The 19,966-nt window shown below is 46.8% G+C and overlaps 2 protein-coding genes across 3 annotated transcripts in view; one reads left to right on the top strand and one right to left on the bottom strand.

Moving 5' to 3' along the window:
- Window positions 1-405: 405 nt before the first annotated feature.
- esr1 (estrogen receptor 1) lies at window positions 406-11,102 on the top strand. 2 transcript variants are annotated; one of them, XM_088286703.1, is made up of 11 exons: window positions 406-477; window positions 980-1,060; window positions 2,197-2,622; window positions 3,170-3,399; window positions 4,002-4,118; window positions 5,744-5,922; window positions 6,023-6,176; window positions 7,180-7,318; window positions 8,950-9,083; window positions 9,861-10,044; window positions 10,182-11,102. In XM_088286703.1, exons 2-11 carry the CDS (start codon window positions 993-995, stop codon window positions 10,456-10,458), a joined length of 1,908 nt encoding a protein of 635 aa, XP_088142829.1. In that variant the 5' UTR covers window positions 406-477; window positions 980-992; the 3' UTR covers window positions 10,459-11,102. The 2 variants fall into 2 exon arrangements, with proteins under 2 accessions (XP_088142829.1, XP_088142830.1); XM_088286704.1 differs by lacking the exons at window positions 406-477; window positions 980-1,060 and having other exon boundaries at window positions 2,186-2,622; window positions 5,978-6,176.
- An 18-nt stretch (window positions 11,103-11,120) lies between these two features.
- Window positions 11,121-19,966, bottom strand: part of syne1a (spectrin repeat containing, nuclear envelope 1a) — an 84,434-nt gene continuing 75,588 nt past the window's right edge. Inside the window, exons 132-148 of the mRNA XM_088286706.1 lie at window positions 19,338-19,500; window positions 18,953-19,140; window positions 18,727-18,877; window positions 18,233-18,415; window positions 18,007-18,144; window positions 17,747-17,938; window positions 17,366-17,669; window positions 16,955-17,023; window positions 16,507-16,640; window positions 16,271-16,397; window positions 15,877-16,088; window positions 15,585-15,791; window positions 15,371-15,499; window positions 14,959-15,201; window positions 14,779-14,862; window positions 14,357-14,415; window positions 11,121-12,759 (exon numbers count right to left, since the gene is read on the bottom strand). Of these exons, the coding sequence (XP_088142832.1) occupies window positions 12,480-12,759; window positions 14,357-14,415; window positions 14,779-14,862; window positions 14,959-15,201; window positions 15,371-15,499; window positions 15,585-15,791; window positions 15,877-16,088; window positions 16,271-16,397; window positions 16,507-16,640; window positions 16,955-17,023; window positions 17,366-17,669; window positions 17,747-17,938; window positions 18,007-18,144; window positions 18,233-18,415; window positions 18,727-18,877; window positions 18,953-19,140; window positions 19,338-19,500 (2,863 nt within the window). The 3' untranslated portion in view covers window positions 11,121-12,479. The remainder of the gene's footprint in view (window positions 12,760-14,356; window positions 14,416-14,778; window positions 14,863-14,958; window positions 15,202-15,370; window positions 15,500-15,584; window positions 15,792-15,876; window positions 16,089-16,270; window positions 16,398-16,506; window positions 16,641-16,954; window positions 17,024-17,365; window positions 17,670-17,746; window positions 17,939-18,006; window positions 18,145-18,232; window positions 18,416-18,726; window positions 18,878-18,952; window positions 19,141-19,337; window positions 19,501-19,966) is intronic.

Below are 19,966 nucleotides of genomic sequence, written 5' to 3' on the forward strand. Positions count from 1 at the left end.
ACACGCTGCCGCCAAGTAGTGAAAGCTAAAAGTGACACAAATGCCGCATTAATATTCACTAGTAGTGTTTTGACTCTCGCGTTACAGTCGACATGTTGACCTCCTGCTTATTCTAGGTCAGGTTAGACTCGACTCCGTCGCCCGCCAAACAGCTGTCGATGCAAAACGTGCATGACAATGCTAAAGGAGCTTTAAGTGGCCCTAAATGAGCCAATTAGGTGATTTAGTTGGCTCCCTGTATTTTCTTGCAATCTAATACGACTTCATTTTGTCCCCCTCTGGGGAAATGCAATGAAATATATATATCATCATCAGGGCTACTTGTTTTCCACTTGACCTGACATGTTCTGAAAATGGGGCTGTTTACTCAAGAAAGAGATGGGAAAATGAAGCCTGTGCCAAATGCTGAGCTCTTCCTCCCTCGCTGGAGGTCTGCAGTCGCTTTCCACGCTCGCATTTGAACGCCGTGGCTGACAGGTAAGCGAGCATGCAAATAAACACATTTTAATTCAGGCGTCGGATTGTTTTTGTATTTGTAATCTCTGGCAGGGTTGACGCAGCAGCCTTATTACAGCTTGTTGCTGCTTCTCGGCAGCGCAAGGCTTTTTCTTTACCTTGACATGTGGCACCGAAACATGCAAGGACTCCTGACGCGCACAGCAACTTTGCGTTGATACGACTAGCCCTTCTGTTTGCTCGGTGGCGGCATAGTTGTCCAAACAAAGCGGTATTAAATGTTCCGAAATGATGACGAATACAAAATACTCAGTATCTCTTTGATTCCATCATTGCGAGTGGATTGTGTAATTATTGGCTGGCGAAATGAGATTTGACCTCATGCGTTGTTTGCTGTGTTATGGTGACCTGGCGCTCAAACGCACCGCCTCCATCGATTTGACTGCATCTTTTAATTTGTTTATCCTCTTTTTTTTTTTTTTTTTTTTTTACCCCTCCTCCCAACTGTTTCCACTTTACCCAGCGAGTCCAGCTGAATGAGCACGAGTCGGAGGGATGAACGAAACGAGCCCAGCGGCGGAGAGGACGCTTGTCGTTTAAAGAGGTGAGCGGCTCCTTCTGTCGTCTTGTTGCTTTCAGGCCGTTTGGTTTGAACGCCGCTGTCCCCCCCCCCCACGTCTGCGCTGGGATTTGATTTACCGAAGTCTCAGGTGTGTTCAATAATGCGCCCGCTTGTACGTCAATGACAAAGATCAGCTAAATGAAGCATGAATATTCCGAGTGCATCCTCTCCTGCGTTAAAGAAAGGTGGCGGAAGAGGAGGAGATGATGTGGTGGCGTGGGACGGGACAGTCAAGTTGTACGGGAAGCACTCCTTCCATTTTGTTCAGCTTGGTGTATTTCTTTCCCACCCTGACTAGACATCCCTCCTACACATTAGAGGAGGGCAGGAAAGGAGGTTGGGAGTCGTCTTCTGGGGGGTCCGGTTAGCTAGGAGTTTAAGGAGGCGCAGGAAAAGCAGGGATGTACAACTGGGGGCCCCTTGGGTCCACAACTTTGAGTGGCCCCTTTGTTGACCCCCCCCCCAAAAAAAAAAAACAACAAAAAGTTTGGGATTTTTTGGGGGGTTTAGGGGAATTATAAATGTAAATAAATTAGATGTTTCCTCTACTATAGTGGACCCCCGCATTCAACGCAGATTGATTTCTATCCTTTTTTTTGGGGGGGGGGCTTTTGGAGGCAAGCCAATCTTGGGGGGTTCCAAAAAATATATATACCGATATAAATAGATACAGAAAAAACACGAGGGACGATTCGGCATTAGACAAAAAAAATAATTTAGATAAGATTACTTTCAATTCAAATAAAAAGAAAAATTGCAAAAATGTGTTGACTAATTTTCTGTTGGATTCTTGCTATCCGCAGGACGACACTCATTTTGTCAATATTTAATATCGTATTTTTTTGTCATAGATCTGGTTAGGAAGCGCATGGTCCTATGCACCCCCCAGTAGTGCTTCTGTAAAATTGTGCGCCCCACCTCTATCATTTAAGTTGCCCATCCCTGAGGGAAAAGTACAAGAAGAAGTGTCTCACATCTGTATACGCGCGAGAGACAGTGGAAGTGGAGAGAGAGCGCCACTCGTTCCTGCCCCCCCACCACCCCCCTCTCCCCGGCAAGGGGAGAGCAAGTCTAAATCATGTTGCTTATCAGTACTGTTGTGCTGTGATGTTGCTCAGGCAGAGCCCGGCAAAGAGCAGGAAGCCTTGCGGAGCGCCGCCGGGACCCGGCATCCGCACGGCCGCCCCAGAGCTGGAGAACCTGTCCCCACTGCGCCCGTCGCCCCCGCCTCGCGCCCCCCTCAGCGGCATGTACCCCGAAGAGAGCCGGGGGTCCGGAGGGATCGCCACGGTGGACTTCCTGGAGGGGACGTACGACTACGCCTCCCCGGCTCCGGCCCAAACGCCGCTTTACAGCCACCCCGTGCCGGGCTACTATTCGGCGCCCCTGGACACCCACGGATCGCCCTCGGACGGCAGCCTCCAATCGCTGGGCAGCGGGCCCACAAGCCCCCTCGTGTTTGTGCCCACCAGCCCTCGACTCAGCCCATTCATGCACCCCCCCGGCCATCACTATCTGGAAACCACTTCAACGCCCATCTACAGGTGAGACCCAACTCTCTTCAGCTTTCATTGTCTGCCAAGTTCTTTGTCTGTTTCGCCATATATTGGGTGGGAGGTGACCCCGCCTCCCCCCGCAACTCTGATTACGGTTTGGTGATTATGCAACTCAAAACGACCAATACAACAGTTTACTCGCCTTTTTGAAAAATCAAGTGTTTTTATCTTGTTAGCTGAAGGACAGCTTGCGGGAAAAAAACCAAAACGACACACTGTAAACAGTGAGTGACCCCGGCAGTTGTACGCACACACTAATTACGGAATGCGACAGTACTGTTAGTTTAATCTTTGACTTGATTCAAAACATGGCCACTATCACTGCGGACGGGATCGAGCTGCTTTTTAATTCCAGAGATTAAGCGCCAATCCGAGGACCTTGAGCCAGGGACAACATGTCAAATGTTTGCAAACGTGTCAAATGAAATCCGAAAGTGCTTTTGCTTTAACGTACGAGTCATCTTTGAACGGAACGCAACGGTGTCATTGCGAATCAACAAAATGAGAACGTAAAGACACCTCAACCCCGTGGCAGGTCCAGCGAGGCGGTCAGTCAGCAGCAGGCGTCCAGGGACGAGCAGTGCGGCGCGAGTGACGAGGCGTACGTCTTGGGGGGCTCGGAGGCCGCCGCCGCCGCCATTGGGGTCTTCGAGATGGCCAAGGAGACGCGCTTCTGTGCCGTGTGCAGCGACTACGCCTCGGGCTACCATTACGGGGTCTGGTCCTGCGAGGGATGCAAGGCCTTCTTTAAGAGGAGCATTCAAGGTAGGCACAAATTTATGCAAACAAAAATAAATGGGAATTCTACTTTCAACCCTCAGCTTGTCACTGAAAAAAAGAAATCTGCCTAGCAACAAGTTGCTCCCATGTGACGGGACCAGGAACAAGGATCCGAATAATAATTTCATTTTAGCGTGACTTATTCATGTCGCTAACATTTCTAACAATACAGCATCTCTGCTCTACAGAGAAAAAGAAGCGTGGCTGTTGAAATCCGATTGTCCAAATCAGAAATCCAACAGGTTGCCGCATGACACAAAACAAAGAAGCCAAAAATATTTGCCCGACTTACTTTGAGTGTCCAACCTCCCTCAGGTTGCGCTTGCACAAACCAAAAGCTCCATCTGCTCTGTGTGGCTTAGTCATGTTTGTGACGCCATATTGATGCAAAGAACGGTCAGAGGAACCAATAGTCTCCATGGCGATGACAAAGATGAGGATGCCACCTTTTAATTTCCTCCATCACAGATCCATTTAAAACGGGAATGGAGTGTTCCTGGACACTAAATAACCTCAACGTGAACTGAACACTGGAGCAGGGCCCCTTCTAGTCTGTAATAGATTTTATTTTTTTTTCCCATTTTCAGGTCACAATGACTACGTGTGCCCGGCAACCAATCAGTGTACTATTGACAGGAATCGCAGGAAGAGCTGCCAGGCGTGCCGACTAAGGAAGTGTTATGAAGTGGGCATGATGAAAGGAGGTGGGCAGGAACACCCAAAAAATTCGTATTTTTCTCTCTATTAACTATTGATTAAGTCCATGTGATGGCGAGTAGGAGAAGCTCCTACTACGAAAGCCACAAAAATGTGCATCCACTGGCATTCTTCAGGCTAAGTTTAACTTCAACCTTGAAGTGATTTCCTCTTAAGGAGTACGAGCTCTGATGAGTGCACACCCACACTTTTGTTTTCATACTTCTTGAATCTCTTAAAACTATGTGCTGCAAGCCTGCTGACTTTTATTTCAAGACCATGTCACCCACTCTCTAATGGCTGTAAAGCATCGAGAAGTTGGATTCATTTAGTTCTACAAACACAATCTTATAGAGAGCATATTTGCTCAAATAGTTACAGGGGGCATTTATTTTCTCAACTGCAGTGAGAAGCAAGTATTTATTAGGAGTTAGGGCTGGGCAATTAATAAAAATTGAAATGTGTTCTAAATGTCGGTTTCTTAAAAACAAAAAAAGTCCTTTTAACATGTTCCATGATGACCCCGTTGGAATTTACTGTAAAAATAAACACACCACTAACATAATTATACTCATCATATATTTAAATAATGCAAAGTTTCATTTTAATCACATTGAAATTGCTAATGCTAAAGTGAATGTAAACTCCCATTGACATGCTAACAGGAAATTAGCGTTGACCTCAGGAAGTGATAGTCCGTCAAATAAATATTCAAACACAAACTCAGGGAACATGAAAAATACGCACAAGTGCATATACTTCTCAATTGACTAAAAAAATGAATTATCACAAGCGCAAATTTCTTCTTCTATTCTTCTAAGTGTGCACTTCATGCACTTAACCACACTGCCCCCTAGGAGGCCAACGTGTGCACAGCAGTGATGGCTGGTATTTTTAGATTATTATTTTAGTATGACTTTTAGGAGTTGATATAGCAACCAAAAATAATCCTGATTATTATTTGTTCCATAATTGCCCAGCTCTAATAGGAGAAAAGCATCAATAAGGGCTATTAATAAAATTTCGCTATTACCGATCCTCTGCAAAGAGAGGGGGTCCACTGTATCTCACGATTTCCTCATGTAGTGTCCAGGAGTGTTTATTTACCCAACAGATTTGTTAGTGAGGAGGCCTTATTAATACTACTTAGTTTGATTATTTTCTTGGTTAAATACAGTAAATAATATATTTCATATGAAACTGGAGAAACCCAAGAATGCACGCTCACAACTGTGGAGTGAGCACAGCGAGTCAACTGGAAGGCTGATCCCCGTAAAGATGGCGTTTCCACATAACATAACTGCTTTCATACTGTGCAGGGAAGTCGTTTAAAACATCCAAGTGGCAGCCGGTAAGACTCCTCACTTCGGTGCATCTGTGACTCTTTACGTGCCTCGGTAGGTGCTGCTGTTTTGGATAGCGACCGAGTTCAAATGGGTTTAGTGGTTAACTATTTCATGTCCGTTTGTCAACAATATTGTCTGTGAACTCAGATTATTACAGTTGTCACCTGTTTATATCTGTGGGCGAAAAAAGAAAGTAGGTGTCTGCTGTGTGTTATTAGAGTGGATGCCACTATTTGAAGCAATACGGTAATCCATTTTATTTGGTACGACACTGCTGTTTCCACAAGGTGTGCGCAAAGACCGCGGTCGCATTACACGCCGTGACAAGCGTCGGACCGGCGCTATGGAGAAGTCGACCAAGGAGACCGAGCATAGAAAAGCGCCGCCCCAGGACGGGAGGAAGCAGAGCGGCGGCGGAAGTGCCAGTGGGGGAAGATCGTCAGTCACGGACATCCCTCCTGACCAGGTTCTGAATCACACAGAGACAGAAACGTCCAAAAAGAACGCGTAAACGGATGGAGCCACCATTCAATTTGAAGAATGCGTTTTGTTTTGGGCCCCGTCAGGTGCTTCTCCTGCTACAGGGGGCCGAACCCCCGATATTATGTTCCCGACAGAAGCTGAGCCGACCCTACACAGAGGTCACCATGATGACGTTGCTCACCAGCATGGCTGACAAGGAGCTGGTCCACATGATCGCCTGGGCCAAGAAGCTACCAGGTAAAGCCCAAAAACTAGCGCAGAGCTCGCAAAACAGCATACATGTGTATGGGATGATGAAATACGCACTAACTGGATAGAAATATAATACAAGGCAGAGATTCTCAACCATACAACGGCGCCTTAAGATATGAGTGAGCCAACTTTGGAGTTTTTCAAAATAAAAGCCGACCTTTTTAGTTTAGACTGAAAAAAAAAATGGATACGAGCGCAAGTTCACTATTCGACTACCCGTTATATATTTAACACAGCCACAAAATGTTGCTTAAGAGTCCACGAGCATGATGATAAGACATAATGGAAAATTAAAAAAACACTTACATAAGAAAGTCTTCTTTGTCGGCATGAATTGTACTGCCACCCGGTGGCGAGGTCATGCACACCAGAAGGAACCGCAATTAAGTTTTATTTTTGGAAGAAACTACTAGCCGAGTTCACGTCAACTCGTAGATGAAGGCATCAATGTATTTGCATAAGCAAACATTTCTGGCAAACTTCAAGCAATGACACGTGTAAAACGCAAACAGGAAAGCGGAGCAATTACAACACTGGTAATTGCAGTCATCATCTTTGCGAGGGTTGTTGGGAGTATTGGGCAAGTCCCCTCCCCGCAGAGCCCAAATGGACCACCAATGTCACCTTTGGCTCGCTTCAGTGAATAAATTCCAATTTGAGGCATTACCACCTTGTGTTATCGCCGAAAGCTGCAGTTTTAATTGCAAATGAGGGGACAACAAAGGTAATGTGAGCGCCGACGAGAACGCTTGTTGTGGCAACACAGCGACTGCACATGGTTGCATTTAGCCAGACAACAGCAGCAGCAGCAGCACGCGTGCATATTTTGTGTGGAGCGAGTAGGCAGAAGTCGCTAAACGCTGTTAATAACCGTGACTACTCATCCGATGAAAACGTCTGTGTTTGGTCTGGATGCTCGGCGTGAGTCACGGACGCGGCGAGTGTCAAGTATGCCTGCCGTTGGTGTGTCACGTGACTCTGTGCTCAGGCTTCCTCCAGCTGTCCCTGCACGACCAGGTGCAGCTGCTGGAGAGCTCGTGGCTGGAGGTGCTGATGATCGGCCTCGTCTGGAGGTCCGTCCACTGTCCAGGCAAGCTCATCTTTGCTCAGGACCTCATTCTGGACAGGTAAAAGAGGAGAGGAGCACTGGCCTACTTCTGGGACGCGTCTCCATCACACTTTCACACACACCTCAAGAGTGACACATCAGCATTGTAGATTTTCCATTTCGCACCTTGGCGGCCATTGTGCCATCCCAACACGTCTTGTCATACAGTGTCGTACAGTGAAAGACTAATTATGTGTCCCCCGCGGTGAAGAGAGGACCCCCCTCCCATGGCCGCATCATTACAGAGCCTCGCTGACAACCAGGACAGATGTAATCAAAGCCTCAATGCACAGAATGATAGAAAATGAATAGCGACGGAGAGAGAGTGAGTTGAGAGGACGAGGAAATAGAGATGGAAGGGACGGCTGTTTCCTCCCTTCAGCCCCTCCCGCGTTCTGAGTAAACAACCTGACCAATCATCACTTCTACCTTTGTAAAAAAAAAAAAAAAAATGACAGATGAATCATGGGAAGACAGACAAAGCTTTTACCTTGCTGTGCCTGATGGTCCCATTTGATCGGGAAATGGATTAGCGTATTATCTCGAAAAAGCTGCCCCCTGGTGTAAGTGTCCTGCCAGATTGGACGTGATGACTAAAACGCAGCGGGTCGGGGTCGACGCATTCCCTTAGCTGCAACGCCAACTCCACTCTGATAGCATCCGACCTCCCGCCGCTTGTCTACTGCGCGCAAAAGTCGAGCAGCGAAGCCCGTTGGCTCCATTAGCGCCAAATCGGGACACGTTATTTGGACTTTGATTGAGGGGGAAAAAAACGTCATTCACAGCTCTTAACTGTCACTCATGCATGTTGGGAAATGGAAGAAAGTTTTCCCATTTGAACCGAGACTCTCAAAAGTAAGAGGCTGATGCGCCGCTGAAGCACGCATTCACACGTTAACAAATCCAAAGTAGTTCTTATAAAAGGCAAACTAAGGAAAGAATGCCATGAAAATGAAAGCAAGATTGAGGTGAGGACACGCAACATTGAAACCAACCGAAACTGTGACGAAGCAACCTAACGCCTTAAGAAACCTCCGCCCTGTCGTTAACAAAGTTGTGGCTATGCAAATGTTTCCAAGTGCTAACTTATTCCAGCTCTGCAACCTCACCCCAGTGACTTTTTACCGGTCCTAATGATAGGCGTGTACACCACACCAGTTGCCACCGCAAACCATTTTGGCAGGAATTTGTAAAAGATTTTTTTTTTGGGGCCGCACGTTCTCACTGCTCTTAAGTGTTGAGTCCTCCTGATGACCAACAAAGCACACCGTGACCTCCCAACATCTTCACCAAGATTTGTGAGTCACTGGATGTCTGCCGTAGTACCAAGACGAACCTGCGAGAGGCAGCCTAGTGCCACGGGGCATCCTGACGGCGAAACCGTCACAGAACAAGAAAGACTCGCCGTAAGAGCTAAATTGCGGCTGCAAACTCGTCCTTGTCAATGACTTGCCACGCGTGTTATAAACCAGCCATCGCCAATTTTTCACCAATTTCATGCAGATATATTTTATGCTGCAAATATTGCCTGAATGTCGGTTTACGTATTCCTCGTTGAGGGAAGCTAAGCAGTTAATATATCTACTGGAGGTAATTGTTGATCACTTCAAGGATGAGTCGTTGCCGGGATGTTTGTTTTGTGCTGCGCAGGAGTGAAGGCGACTGCGTGGAAGGCATGGCGGAGATCTTCGACATGCTGCTGGCCACCGCTTCTCGTTTCCGCATGCTCAGACTCAAACCCGAGGAGTTCGTATGCCTCAAAGCGATCATCTTGCTCAACTCCGGTGAGCTGATCGCTTCCATTTGAAGGGCGACAGATGCATCTCATCAGAACACGTGTTCCTTGTTGATTGTTTGCGATCTCGAGAGTGGATGCGCCCCGACGACACCCACAGACTCGCAGCGGCGAGCGCGAACACGGTGTCCCGGAAAGGCCCGTCGGCGGCGGTGAGGCTGACGAGCGTTGCCACGGCAACACGTGGCAGCGCGCGCATAAAGGTCGAGCTCGCTGAAAAGATGAAGCTATTCGGCGGGAGCGGCAAAGCGAAAATACCAAAGAGATGACGCTGGCGACTCAGCTGCATGAGCCGGATGGACTTGTGATTGCTGCGTGGGCATCCGAGCCACCGCTCTTGACCTTTTATAGAAACTTTCCTGCACTACTTCCTCAAATAGTTGCACTCCTTCTAATAGACAGCGTGACCCAATTAGTAGTCACTGGGTGCATCATCCACTTAAAGAATACATGCAATTTAAAACGTAGCAATTTAGAACATCTACGCAACAAACACAACCGCGACATGCTTTCCTCAAACCACCCCAATTACTAAAGTTAACAATCTAAATAAGGAGCAACATTTAGAATTCAAAGATCGTCATTGTGCTTCTTAGATATGATTTGAATGACTGAGCCGTCCATCGGCAGTTTGCAAAATGCCGCCGGCCATTGGTGACAACTTAACACACGATAAGCGGTGTTCAAACTAGATGGCTGGCATTCAAAGAACAGAAAAAAAACTTCTCAGAGAGCTCACTGGTCGCGTGATTCTGTCTCCGTTCAGGCGCCTTTGCGTTCTGCACGGGCACCATGGAGCCGCTCCACGACGGCGCGGCGGTGCAGGGCATGCTGGACACCATCACGGACGCCCTCATACATCATATCAGCCTATCAGGATGCTCGGTGCAGCAGCAGGCCCGGCGCCAGGCCCAGCTGCTCCTCCTCCTCTCTCACATCAGACACATGAGGTGAAAGATACTTTTTGGTTTTCTACTTTTCAATGGGGATGGTTGTATCGATAATCAATTCACTAACCAGGATTATAATAGTTTCGGAATTTGCTTTATAGTAAGCTCTTATTTTGAGTTTTGATGTACGCTTCCAGTAACAAAGGCATGGAGCACCTGTACAGCATGAAGTGCAAGAACAAAGTGCCACTGTACGACCTGCTGCTGGAGATGCTGGACGCTCACCGCCTCCACCGTCCCGTCAGAGCCACGCAGATTTGGTCCCAGTCGGAGCGAACGCCTCCTAGCGGCAGCAACGGCGCCACCTCCAGTTCAGGAGGCCGCAGCGCCCACGAGAGCATGAGCAGAGGGCCCCCGTGTCCAGGCGTGCTGCAGTTCGGAGGCTCCCGCCCCGACTGCACGGAAATCCTGTGAAGACGAGACAAAAGATCAGTGTTGCGCTGGAGGTCATTCGATGATTATTTATACGTTTCTGACATCACTTTGACATCACTCGATGCTCTTTGACGTTTCAACCGTTGCTCACTCGGCTTCTCCTAAGTGCCAACTGCACTATTTGAAATTCATGTTTTTTTCTTTCATTTTGATTCCCATTCAACCAAAGTGCACTTCCTCTTAGCTTGAAGGGGCTACTGGGCATTACTTTCATTTGTTTGCATAATAAGCTGTGACTAATTACGTGTTGGTTATTTACCTGCCAGCTGAGTACCAGCGTGTCTGATGTCTAACGTTTGCTACACTATTACCGGTTTGATTATATTTGAAAACCATATCTTGTTCACAGTGTTTTGTGTTTCTGTCCGTCGCAATGTTGGATTTAAAAGAAAAAAAAAACAAACATCTGCAAGTTACACAGCTTCAAGTCATTGACAAACTTTGTAGATTTGTTCACTTGCACTTGTTTTTATTAATTGTTGATTTCTGGTCTTACTGTCGTTTTAACACGATTATGTGCTGAAAAAAGTATTCATTGATTGACAAAAAAATGTATTTGGAATTTTAAATATCTTGTCTGTAAACATTTACTTGGGAAAAAATAAACAAGTTTGAGCCATGAATATGCGTCAAAATGTTAATAATTTGTATACGTGTTTAATATAGTTTTTTTCTTCACTACATCATAGGGATAGCCAATATGTATTTAAAATACAAGCTCAAGTTTTTAGCAAAAATCTGATTTCTTATTCTTATAGTTCACCCCCTTGACTTGCATAACAACAAAAGAGATTATACTTTTACTTACTTGGCTGTTATGTCACTCCAGAGCTTCCTTCCAATTGTGGAAGTTTGTAAGCAAAAAAAACAACTATTCTTATTCTTTAAAACACAACTTATTCTTAGTTTTTTTTTTCATTTTTATTATTTGCAAAGAGTATTCAGTATTAGCAAACTGTACAAACATAAATAACAATTTTCATATATAGTTTTTACATCGTCGTGTTTTGTCCTGATTAGTCAAGGCTAATTATGACAAGAACAAAAGCAGATTAGCATCATTAGCTTCACAACCAGTGATTGTTTGGCTTGGGGGAGTTCCAAGTGCATGCGCGAACACAGATAAAAAAGAACTTTTTCCCGAAAAAACTTTTTTTTTTCACAATTGCGCTGATCAATTTAATACTTAAAATACTAAAAATAAAACAGGAATACAAGCTTTGACGTTTGGCGGGGAAATGTCAGCCGTCATGGCTCAAACTCAAGACTTTTCAGTTTGTCAGTGTCGTACCTCTCAAACAGCCAATGCTCGGACGCTTCTTTAAAAAAAAACAAAATTCATACAACCGACAGGGAATTGATTTTAGACGAATTAAATTGAAAATTTAGGGCTAAAGAACAAATGACACGTTCTTAGCCAACTACACGATGTTAGCACATCCCGGGCTACCAATTAAACGGGCCGTGATATCCGGGTATTTGTTCCCGGAAGCGCAACAACTTTATTTACACCCCGGAAGTATCAGCGCTGTGTTTTTTTAAACATACTCGTCGATGTGTTATTTATTTGAACATACGTGTCATTTCAAACCGTAAACGTCAATACACTTAATGTGATTAGCGTCACGTTTTTAAAAAAAAAAATATTTTTCCGAGTGGCTGTTTCCTGTTTTGTTTGTTTGTCAAGGTCTAACCTGTCTCACACTTGACTACTAATCTTCATAGCTGAACATAAATAATAGCAGCACTAGGAAGAGTGGACGACTTTGGCTCCCATTGAGTGTATATAAATGGAAAAAATGACAACCTTCATAATTACATCTATATATGTACACATTTAACAAAATAAAAAATATTTCATGAAGGTTCGTTAGTATGCCTTAAGGGGCCGGACTATTGTATCACATCCTGGTTATAATATAATGTTGGTGTAGGGCACAGAGTGAAAAGAGCACATTCACAGAAGTCCTTGGCAAAGCGTTATTACAAAAAAAAAGCAGCTATATGGGTGGAGGTCCATTGGTGTAACGAAGCATGGGGTGGAAGGAGCGGGCGAAGTTGTTGGCATGGTGACAACTGTAGTCCTCTTGGCTCATTGGTACCATGCAAGCCAGTGCGATGAGGAGGAGGAGCAGCAGATGCACGGGCAACGCCGCCCGCAGAACCCTCTGTATAAAGGACGGCTGCTTGGGGGAGGGGGAGGACGGCGACGAGACGCCGTCCAAAAGGTCAGAACGGGAGGAAACGCAGCCAGCGGCGCCGGTGGGTGACCTCCTGCGGCTGGGAGGGAGGATATGCAGAAAAAGGAGTCAAGCACTCAAGTCTTTGCAAAGCATTACTGTGGGCAGTAAACTTGTTTCAATGGAGGCATTTCTGACCAAAATAACATTTTTCCCTTATCTCCTAAACACTTTGGACAGTTCATTTTAATTAATCACCACCTGAGAGACAACAAGAACTGCATTAAACATTCCGCTCATTTCATTTAACTTGAAGTTTCTAACCTGTTGGATGACCTTATGCAGCGACTATACAATATTAATTTTTGCTTTTCCTGACCAAAGTTGGACACAATAAGACACACACACACACACACAGACATACACCTACATGTGACCAGTAGACACAAACCACAAAGATTTCAAGCACAAGCGTCACACATGGAAGAGCCAGTGGGAGGAAGTGGTGTTTTGAGAGTTCAACGTCATGTGTTCTTATTGTCCAGACGCAAGCAGTCTGTCTGGATCCTTCCTCTCGTTAGTGCCGTGAATCAGGAGGAAGGACGACATGTTCTTACCGCTACAATCAGCTCACTCGTATACACGCGCACTGTGACACATGCCTCAGATAGCAGAAAAGAGTGCGTCTGCAACATTATCTTCAAACTGTTATGTCAATAGGTGTCGAAATGTGGGCTCATATTTAAGGCCGGCTGCCGTTTTTTTTCATGAAAGGAAACATATTCTGGGAAATGCGATTTTATAAAGGCGTCTGTACAATGTCGTTAAGACATAGCAGGCGGAAATGATTTTGAAAAAAGCACTTACCTTGGTGGCTGACCGGTCCATTTTGAACAAAATAGGCTTACTCAAATGTAGCCAAGATAAGTATTTTCAGTTGTTATTGTCTTAAAAAAAACTGACTATGGATCTTGAGATGACATAATGTTGCATTGTTCTTGAAGAGCGAGGGAAGAGTTTTAAAAACAAAAGTTATTTTCAACACTTAAAAGGGGGTTAATTATGCATAAAAACAACTGACAAAATAGTGGAAAGACCAATCGTATTAATTTGTGAAAAAATAAATTAAATTAACCATATTTGGACATACGACATTTCTGCCTGACAGAGACATTTCTTGAGGTGTTTGTTTTAAATTTTCAAGTGAACAATTGGTCTCCTTTGATGTTATTTTTAGATGCAACAGATGCTATATGAGGAATGTGGTTTCGTGTTCAAATTTGGGGGCATTTGAATGAAACCAAAGGCGAGGGAGTTAGGAAAAAGGAAAGGAAGGTGGGCGCACGAGGGGAAATTAGACAATTATTGCATCACATCCTGCAAAGAATGAGAGGAAACATTAAGGGAAACAAAATAGGTGTTGCCATCCAGCGGGTCGGGGTGGGGGGGGGCATGGGGACAAGCAGAAAAGTGAAAGAAAACATAGAAAAGGCGAAAAGAGAAGAGCCTGACGGGAGGCTTCTCCCCGATCGCTTATGAACCGGTCGCATGACCTCTAGAAAAAGCGGGACACCGTGGAACGCCGAGTCGCAAAAGAATCGAATCACGCCAAGCGTAGCCTAGATTTGTCACATTTGCGTTTTGGGTTCCATCACGGTTCCGTCTTTGTAGAGCTCAAGGAGGGGTGCTCAAGGTACCTGTGGCTCGGGCCGCTCTCGAGGGGTCCGGGCTGGGCCTGACTACTTTTGCCTCGGGGCTGAAGGGCGTAATGAGCAGGGAGGGAGGCGTAAAAAAAGAAAGAAAAGAAATGTTTCAGTCAAGAGGCAAATGAGGACAAAAAAAAAAAAAAAGTCAAGCCAAAAAACATTTCCGCAGAGAAACAATTGTCAACAAAGCAGTAATGTCATAAATCAAGGATGTGATTGATTGGCAAGAAATCTGGCTTCTCCATTCCTCTTACAGAAATATTACAACACGGTAAAAAGTCTAAAAAGAAAAGCCAGGTTTTCTTGTGCATTAGCTTGCTGGTTCATCATGCCGAAAGCAGCATATCCCAAAATAAAATAAAAATAAATAAAATAAAAAAGCATGTTGCTTTGCTGATTAGAAAGGACTTTACCAATGGTCGTAAACTTTGAATGTTTGACGCCGACGCAGCAGAAAGAGCGCTGTCCGATTCGCCGATAGACAGTGGTGAGAATTCCTGAAAAAAAAAAAAAAAAAGAAAGCACCAAAAGTGTCAAGTTTCCATTCATACGACAATCGGCCTCCATCCACTGGAGGGCGCCGTCGTCCACACCTGTTGCGAGCTCGGGATCTCCAGCCGCTTCCGAAGCTCTTCCAGGTCGGCGTCGACCTCGCGCAACAGCAGACGTAACCTGTTCCAGATGACGTGCACCTTCTCCTGTGCCTCCAGACACTCCCCGCCCGAGGAGCGCTGGAGCGATGCCGTCGCCGCCGCCGTGCTGACCAGCAACTGAGCCGACAGCTCTTGGAGGGACGACACTTTCTGCTGCGAGTCTAGCAGCTCACGCTTGATTTGCTGCGGGTGGACAAAGATCAAGTTGAGTCAAAAAAAAAAAAAAAAAAAGAAAAGGCCAGCAATAGATGTTGTGAACGTAAAAAAAAAAAAAAAGAAAAGGCCAGCAATAGATGTTGTGAACGTAAAAAAAAAAAAAAGAAAAGGCCAGCAATAGATGTTGTGAACGTACCGTGAGTGTCCTGTAATGAGCTTGCAGCGTTTGCGAGTCCAGGTTGGGAGGGACGGGCACCACCTCGTTCCTCCTGCGGTCGATGTTCTCCAACCACAGCAGCAAACCGTGACTTATCTCGTGGAATTCCTGAGGGGAAACATTTTTAATTGCCGTTTACTTGAGCACCGGTCCTACATGACATTGTTTGCCAAACGTTGTGTTGCTCCAGCACCTGGCACTGCATCAGCGCTCCCTGCAGCTCCTCCCTCCATTCTTCTAGCGAAGTGCCCAAGCGATCCCAGTGCGCGTTCATCTCCTTCAGAGCGTCCCGCAACTCCCACCCCTCCTCGGAGTCAGGTTCCGTCTGAAGGTAGCTGGCGCTGCTCAAGTTGATGGACAGGACCTCCGACTTGTGGGTGTCCATCCCCTTCTGAAGCTCCTGAGCACCACACGAGAACCAAACAAAAAACTAATTCAGAAAGAAGGGCTCCTGATGGATGTTTGCATTTTTGCCCTCCACGAACCCTGAGCTTCTTGATCCTCTGCTGGATGGTGAGGATGTCCGTGCTGAGCTCCAGGCCTCGCAGCTGGCCCAGTTCGGCCTCGCAGCGACCCAGCCACGCCTGCATGGTCTGCAGGTCCGAGATGAGCTGCTGCCACCGCTGCAGGTTCTGCTTGTGCTTGTGCTGGTCACTCACAGACTGAGCCTGCAGAAGCTCCCAGCGCTCGATCACGCCTGCACCTCCGGGATTGTTTTTTTTATTAGGACAAATTATGGATTGTGGCACCCTGACTTGTGAGTTTAGCTCATCACGTGATAAAATTAATGTATAATTTTTCAATTGGGGCACATGGAAGTCAAGGTACCACTGTAGTATTTGTGACTGTGTGCGTGTGTGTCGCGAAAGAGAGACAAACCTGCATTCTGACTTTCAGTGCTGGTGGGGTTGGTGAGTCCCGGCATTTCATCTTCGTCCTCAGTGAGCTCTTCCTCGGCTTTCTTCACCACGTCTATGCTGCCGCGACACTCTCCCATCAGCCGCATCTGCATCAGTAATTTTAGATTCAAGCACAAGACACATTTTTGCTTTTTGTTTTGTTGCAAATTTCTCCCCCCCTCCAAAAAATGGAAATAGATTAATTCAACGACTCACGTAGCCCATGTATGTGGAGTCGGTCTCGGGGCTGGAGCGGCTGGCGGCGTCCTCTCTGGCCTGCAGCTGATATCGTGATGCGTCCAGAGCCTGGTCCAGTTGTCTGAGGCTGGCTTCCAGCTGTCCCGGATCGCCTGCACACAACACAAAGGAGGTGGGAAAAAAATGGTACATTCCAAACGGAGCAGCGTGTTGTAGACAGATAGGATGCATGCATTAGTCTGAGATGTAAAGAAAAAGAAAAAAAGGTGAGGCCTGTTAAACATGGAGAATGCGCGCAGCCTCGACATGCAAAGGATTCATCTTAGCATGCTGATGGACATTATCGTGGATGGATGAGACGTGCAAGCTGCCGTGCTGGTTACAAAAGCACGATGGAGGACGGAGCTGGTGGCGAGCGCTCCCTGATACATGCGGCGACATTCCCGATCAGTTACGCCCTTCCTACCGGAGGATGATTTCAATGTGTTCGCAGTCAGTTTTATATAGGCCTCGGGACTCTCGGGAATAACTACATCTGAAGAGGAAAAAGAAAACAGTTTTTATAAAGTGGGTACAAAAAAAAAAAAAAAAAAAAAGTCTTCCCAAAGGAGCAGATGCTGTTGCAGTCACAAAATGGGGCCACAATCCAGATTGTCTCCCATTTTCACTTCCTCTCATGTGTGGACAGGTGTCCGAATGCTTTTGTTTGTGGAGTGCATGAAATGTGAAATTCATTCATTGTCATTTAAACACAATTTCATAGCGCTCGTTAACCAGCTGTATTGTAAAGTGGGAACGGGATCTTGCTTTTGATGGACAACAGCGCCCTCTGTTGCCACATGTTGTAATGACAACACAGTTCGAAGAAAGGACGAACCTGACAGCACTGCAGTAGCTGTCCTCAGATACTCCTCTTCCTCTTGCCCTTGGCTCCTTCCTCCGTGGTTGCGTCCCCCCGGGCTCTCCAGACCCCGACTCAGATCGTAATCATGGTCCCACTCCAACGGGATGGAATCCACGCTGGCCGGAGTGTCTCGGCCCGAGCGTTCGGCCCGAATGAGCGTGGCCGCCGCTGAGGCCGGGCGACTGGAGGTACGAGTCGTCGTCGAGTCGCTCCAGTGCAGCTCGGACAGGTCGGCGCCGTCATCCGTGTCGGAACCATCCAGCTCGTCGTCCGCCAACTGGCGAGATGAGGAAGTAGCAAAGTTCACTCGCTACATTTGGAACTGACGGCCATTTGTGCGTTCAGTGCACTCACCGGTAAACGTGTAAGCTTCTTGTAGTATCTGTTGACGCGTCCAAAGACCTCCTGATAGTACCTCTGCAGCTCCTCCAGCTCCTCTTCGATCACGGCGGCATCCAGGGGTTCGCTCTTCTCAATCAGAGCGTTGCCCTGCCTGAACGCCAGCTCGATTTTGCTCATATTCAAGTGGATCTCCTGCTGGAACGCCTGAAGCAAACACAAACGGCACGTGACCGGGAGAAGCAAAACACAATTTGAGTTGTGCGCGGGACTACCTTGAGTTGTTTAATCTTGGCCTGTACGTCGCACTCGGAGAAGTGCTCAATGTTGGTGAGCTGCAGATCCATCTCGGTCAGCCACACCAGGATGCTGTCGCGAGCCGTCTCAAACTCCTCCCGCTGGTTGATGAAGTGCTGCGGTAACAAGAGAGAAAGAGAACACGTGTAATCGCCGTCATCTAAACTTCGTAAACTGCATTTTGCTTCGTGTGCAGGCGCTAACCTTGAGACGGCGCAAGATGGCCGCCACCCTCTTCTGCAGGTTGTCCCACCTCCCGTTCCCATCATGCACCATCTCCCTGAGACGGCACGACGCGTCAGTGCGGTTCTCGCGGGCCAGGCGCCGGTACTGCTTGTTGATCAGCTCCAGCTGCGTCAAGCACTCCTGCACCTGCCGCTGGAAAGCCTGCAACACAAAAAAACAATGAATCAAACCCCCCACACTTGTGCATCAAAAGGAATTTTAAGTTTTGTGCTGACGGCACCGGGCCAGGTCAGACAGTTAGCGGCGGTGTGCACGTGCACTGTGAGGGACTGCCGCAGCTGAGCAGACCAGCTCAGACGAGTTTGTGTAACACGACCCTGTAATGTTTCCTCTATCCTGGAGTGTCTTCAAAATGTTTTACTGGCATGCAAAGTTAAGTCAGACTTGAGACACTAACCTAAATAACAAGCACCCTGCTCACCAATTTCCCGAAATTAAGGAATTAAACGTACCTCAAACTTCTTGAGTTCCTCTTTGGCAACAGTGTAGAGGACTCCAGAAGAGTTGGGCACAGCTGCGGTTCTCTCCGAAGTCTTCAACCACTCCTCAAAGCGCGAGTAATCATCCAAAAACTTCTGCCATAACCTCCAAGTCTCCTCAATCCTACACAGAAATAATTCTTTCATTCACGTCAACAACGACAGCACCGATTTGCGTGTCAGCTCATTGGCGACATACTTGAGCCTCCGCTCCATGGACATGGCGCAGATGTTCCTCCAGCGTCGGTCCAGGCCTCGGGTGGCCTGCTGGATGGAATCGCACTCCGTCTCGGTGGAGCAGGCGTCGCAGTCGTGGAGGAGCACCTCGCACAGGTTCAACACGGACGCCACGCCCGTGCTGTGCCGTTCAATGTCCTTCTGCAGCTCCTGGGGGGAAAAAAAAAAAAAACGCTCACGTTTTCATACAGCTGAAAATTGTGTCAAGTTTTGGTTGTTGTATTGTGCTGTGATTTGAGAAAAAAATGCAACTAATATCAAAAAAATGTGCAGGCGGAGTAGGGAGCCTTGTGGAACGCCACCATCTTTTTAAATTTAAGTAATTGTCTTCAGGTGTGTCGCCATGCCTGCTGCTGGTTGAGCTTCTTCTGGATCTCCTGCTCGTCACACGTGCGGTAGACGATGGGCCTGGAGAGCTCGGACTCGATGTGAGCCAGCCACGTCCGCAGGCTGCTCATGTTTTTCTCCAGCTGCTGCACAGCCACCAGGGTCTCCCGCAACTTCTTCAACCTGTAACGTACAAAAGTCAAGGACTAAGAACTCAATGATACCAACCTACATCCGGCGTATTTTAATTTCGAGTTTAAAGTCGATAAAAACATCTGACGAATGGGGCTCGTTGCAAGCTCCAAATGTTTCCACCATGTGCGAAACTATCAACATATCATCAACGCGCGACACCTCACCCCACAAAGCAATGCGACCTCTCACCAAAAACCACTCGATATGAATGAAAGGTGAAGGTGACATTCTGAAATATGTCACACAAGGACTTCACTTGCCACTTTGCACTTCTTGTTCGCAACCTAAAACTTTACTCAAGTAGAATTGAGCTGTGGAGGATTTTTGTTTTCGCACTGGCTCACGAGAAATATAATGCAATTAGTTGACAAATTCTTGACATTCCTGACGATCTCCATGTTGGGTTTAGAAAGACAAATTTCAGCTCCAAGTGCAGACAATCGGGTTAAAACAA

The sequence above is a fragment of the Idiotropiscis lumnitzeri genome, chromosome 21 (genome assembly GCF_059441095.1).
Source record: "Idiotropiscis lumnitzeri isolate Australia: NSW breed Sydney's pygmy pipehorse chromosome 21, RoL_Ilum_1.0, whole genome shotgun sequence".
NCBI lineage: Eukaryota > Metazoa > Chordata > Actinopteri > Syngnathiformes > Syngnathidae > Idiotropiscis > Idiotropiscis lumnitzeri.

Coding starts and splice junctions, on each gene's coding strand:
- esr1 (XM_088286703.1), top strand. CDS start 993: ATGAGCACGAGTCGGAGGGATGAACGAAACGAGCCCAGCGGCGGAGAG. Junction 9,084..9,860: donor GATCATCTTGCTCAACTCCG/GTGAGCTGATCG, acceptor GTCTCCGTTCAG/GCGCCTTTGCGTTCTGCACG. Junction 10,045..10,181: donor TCTCACATCAGACACATGAG/GTGAAAGATACT, acceptor GTACGCTTCCAG/TAACAAAGGCATGGAGCACC.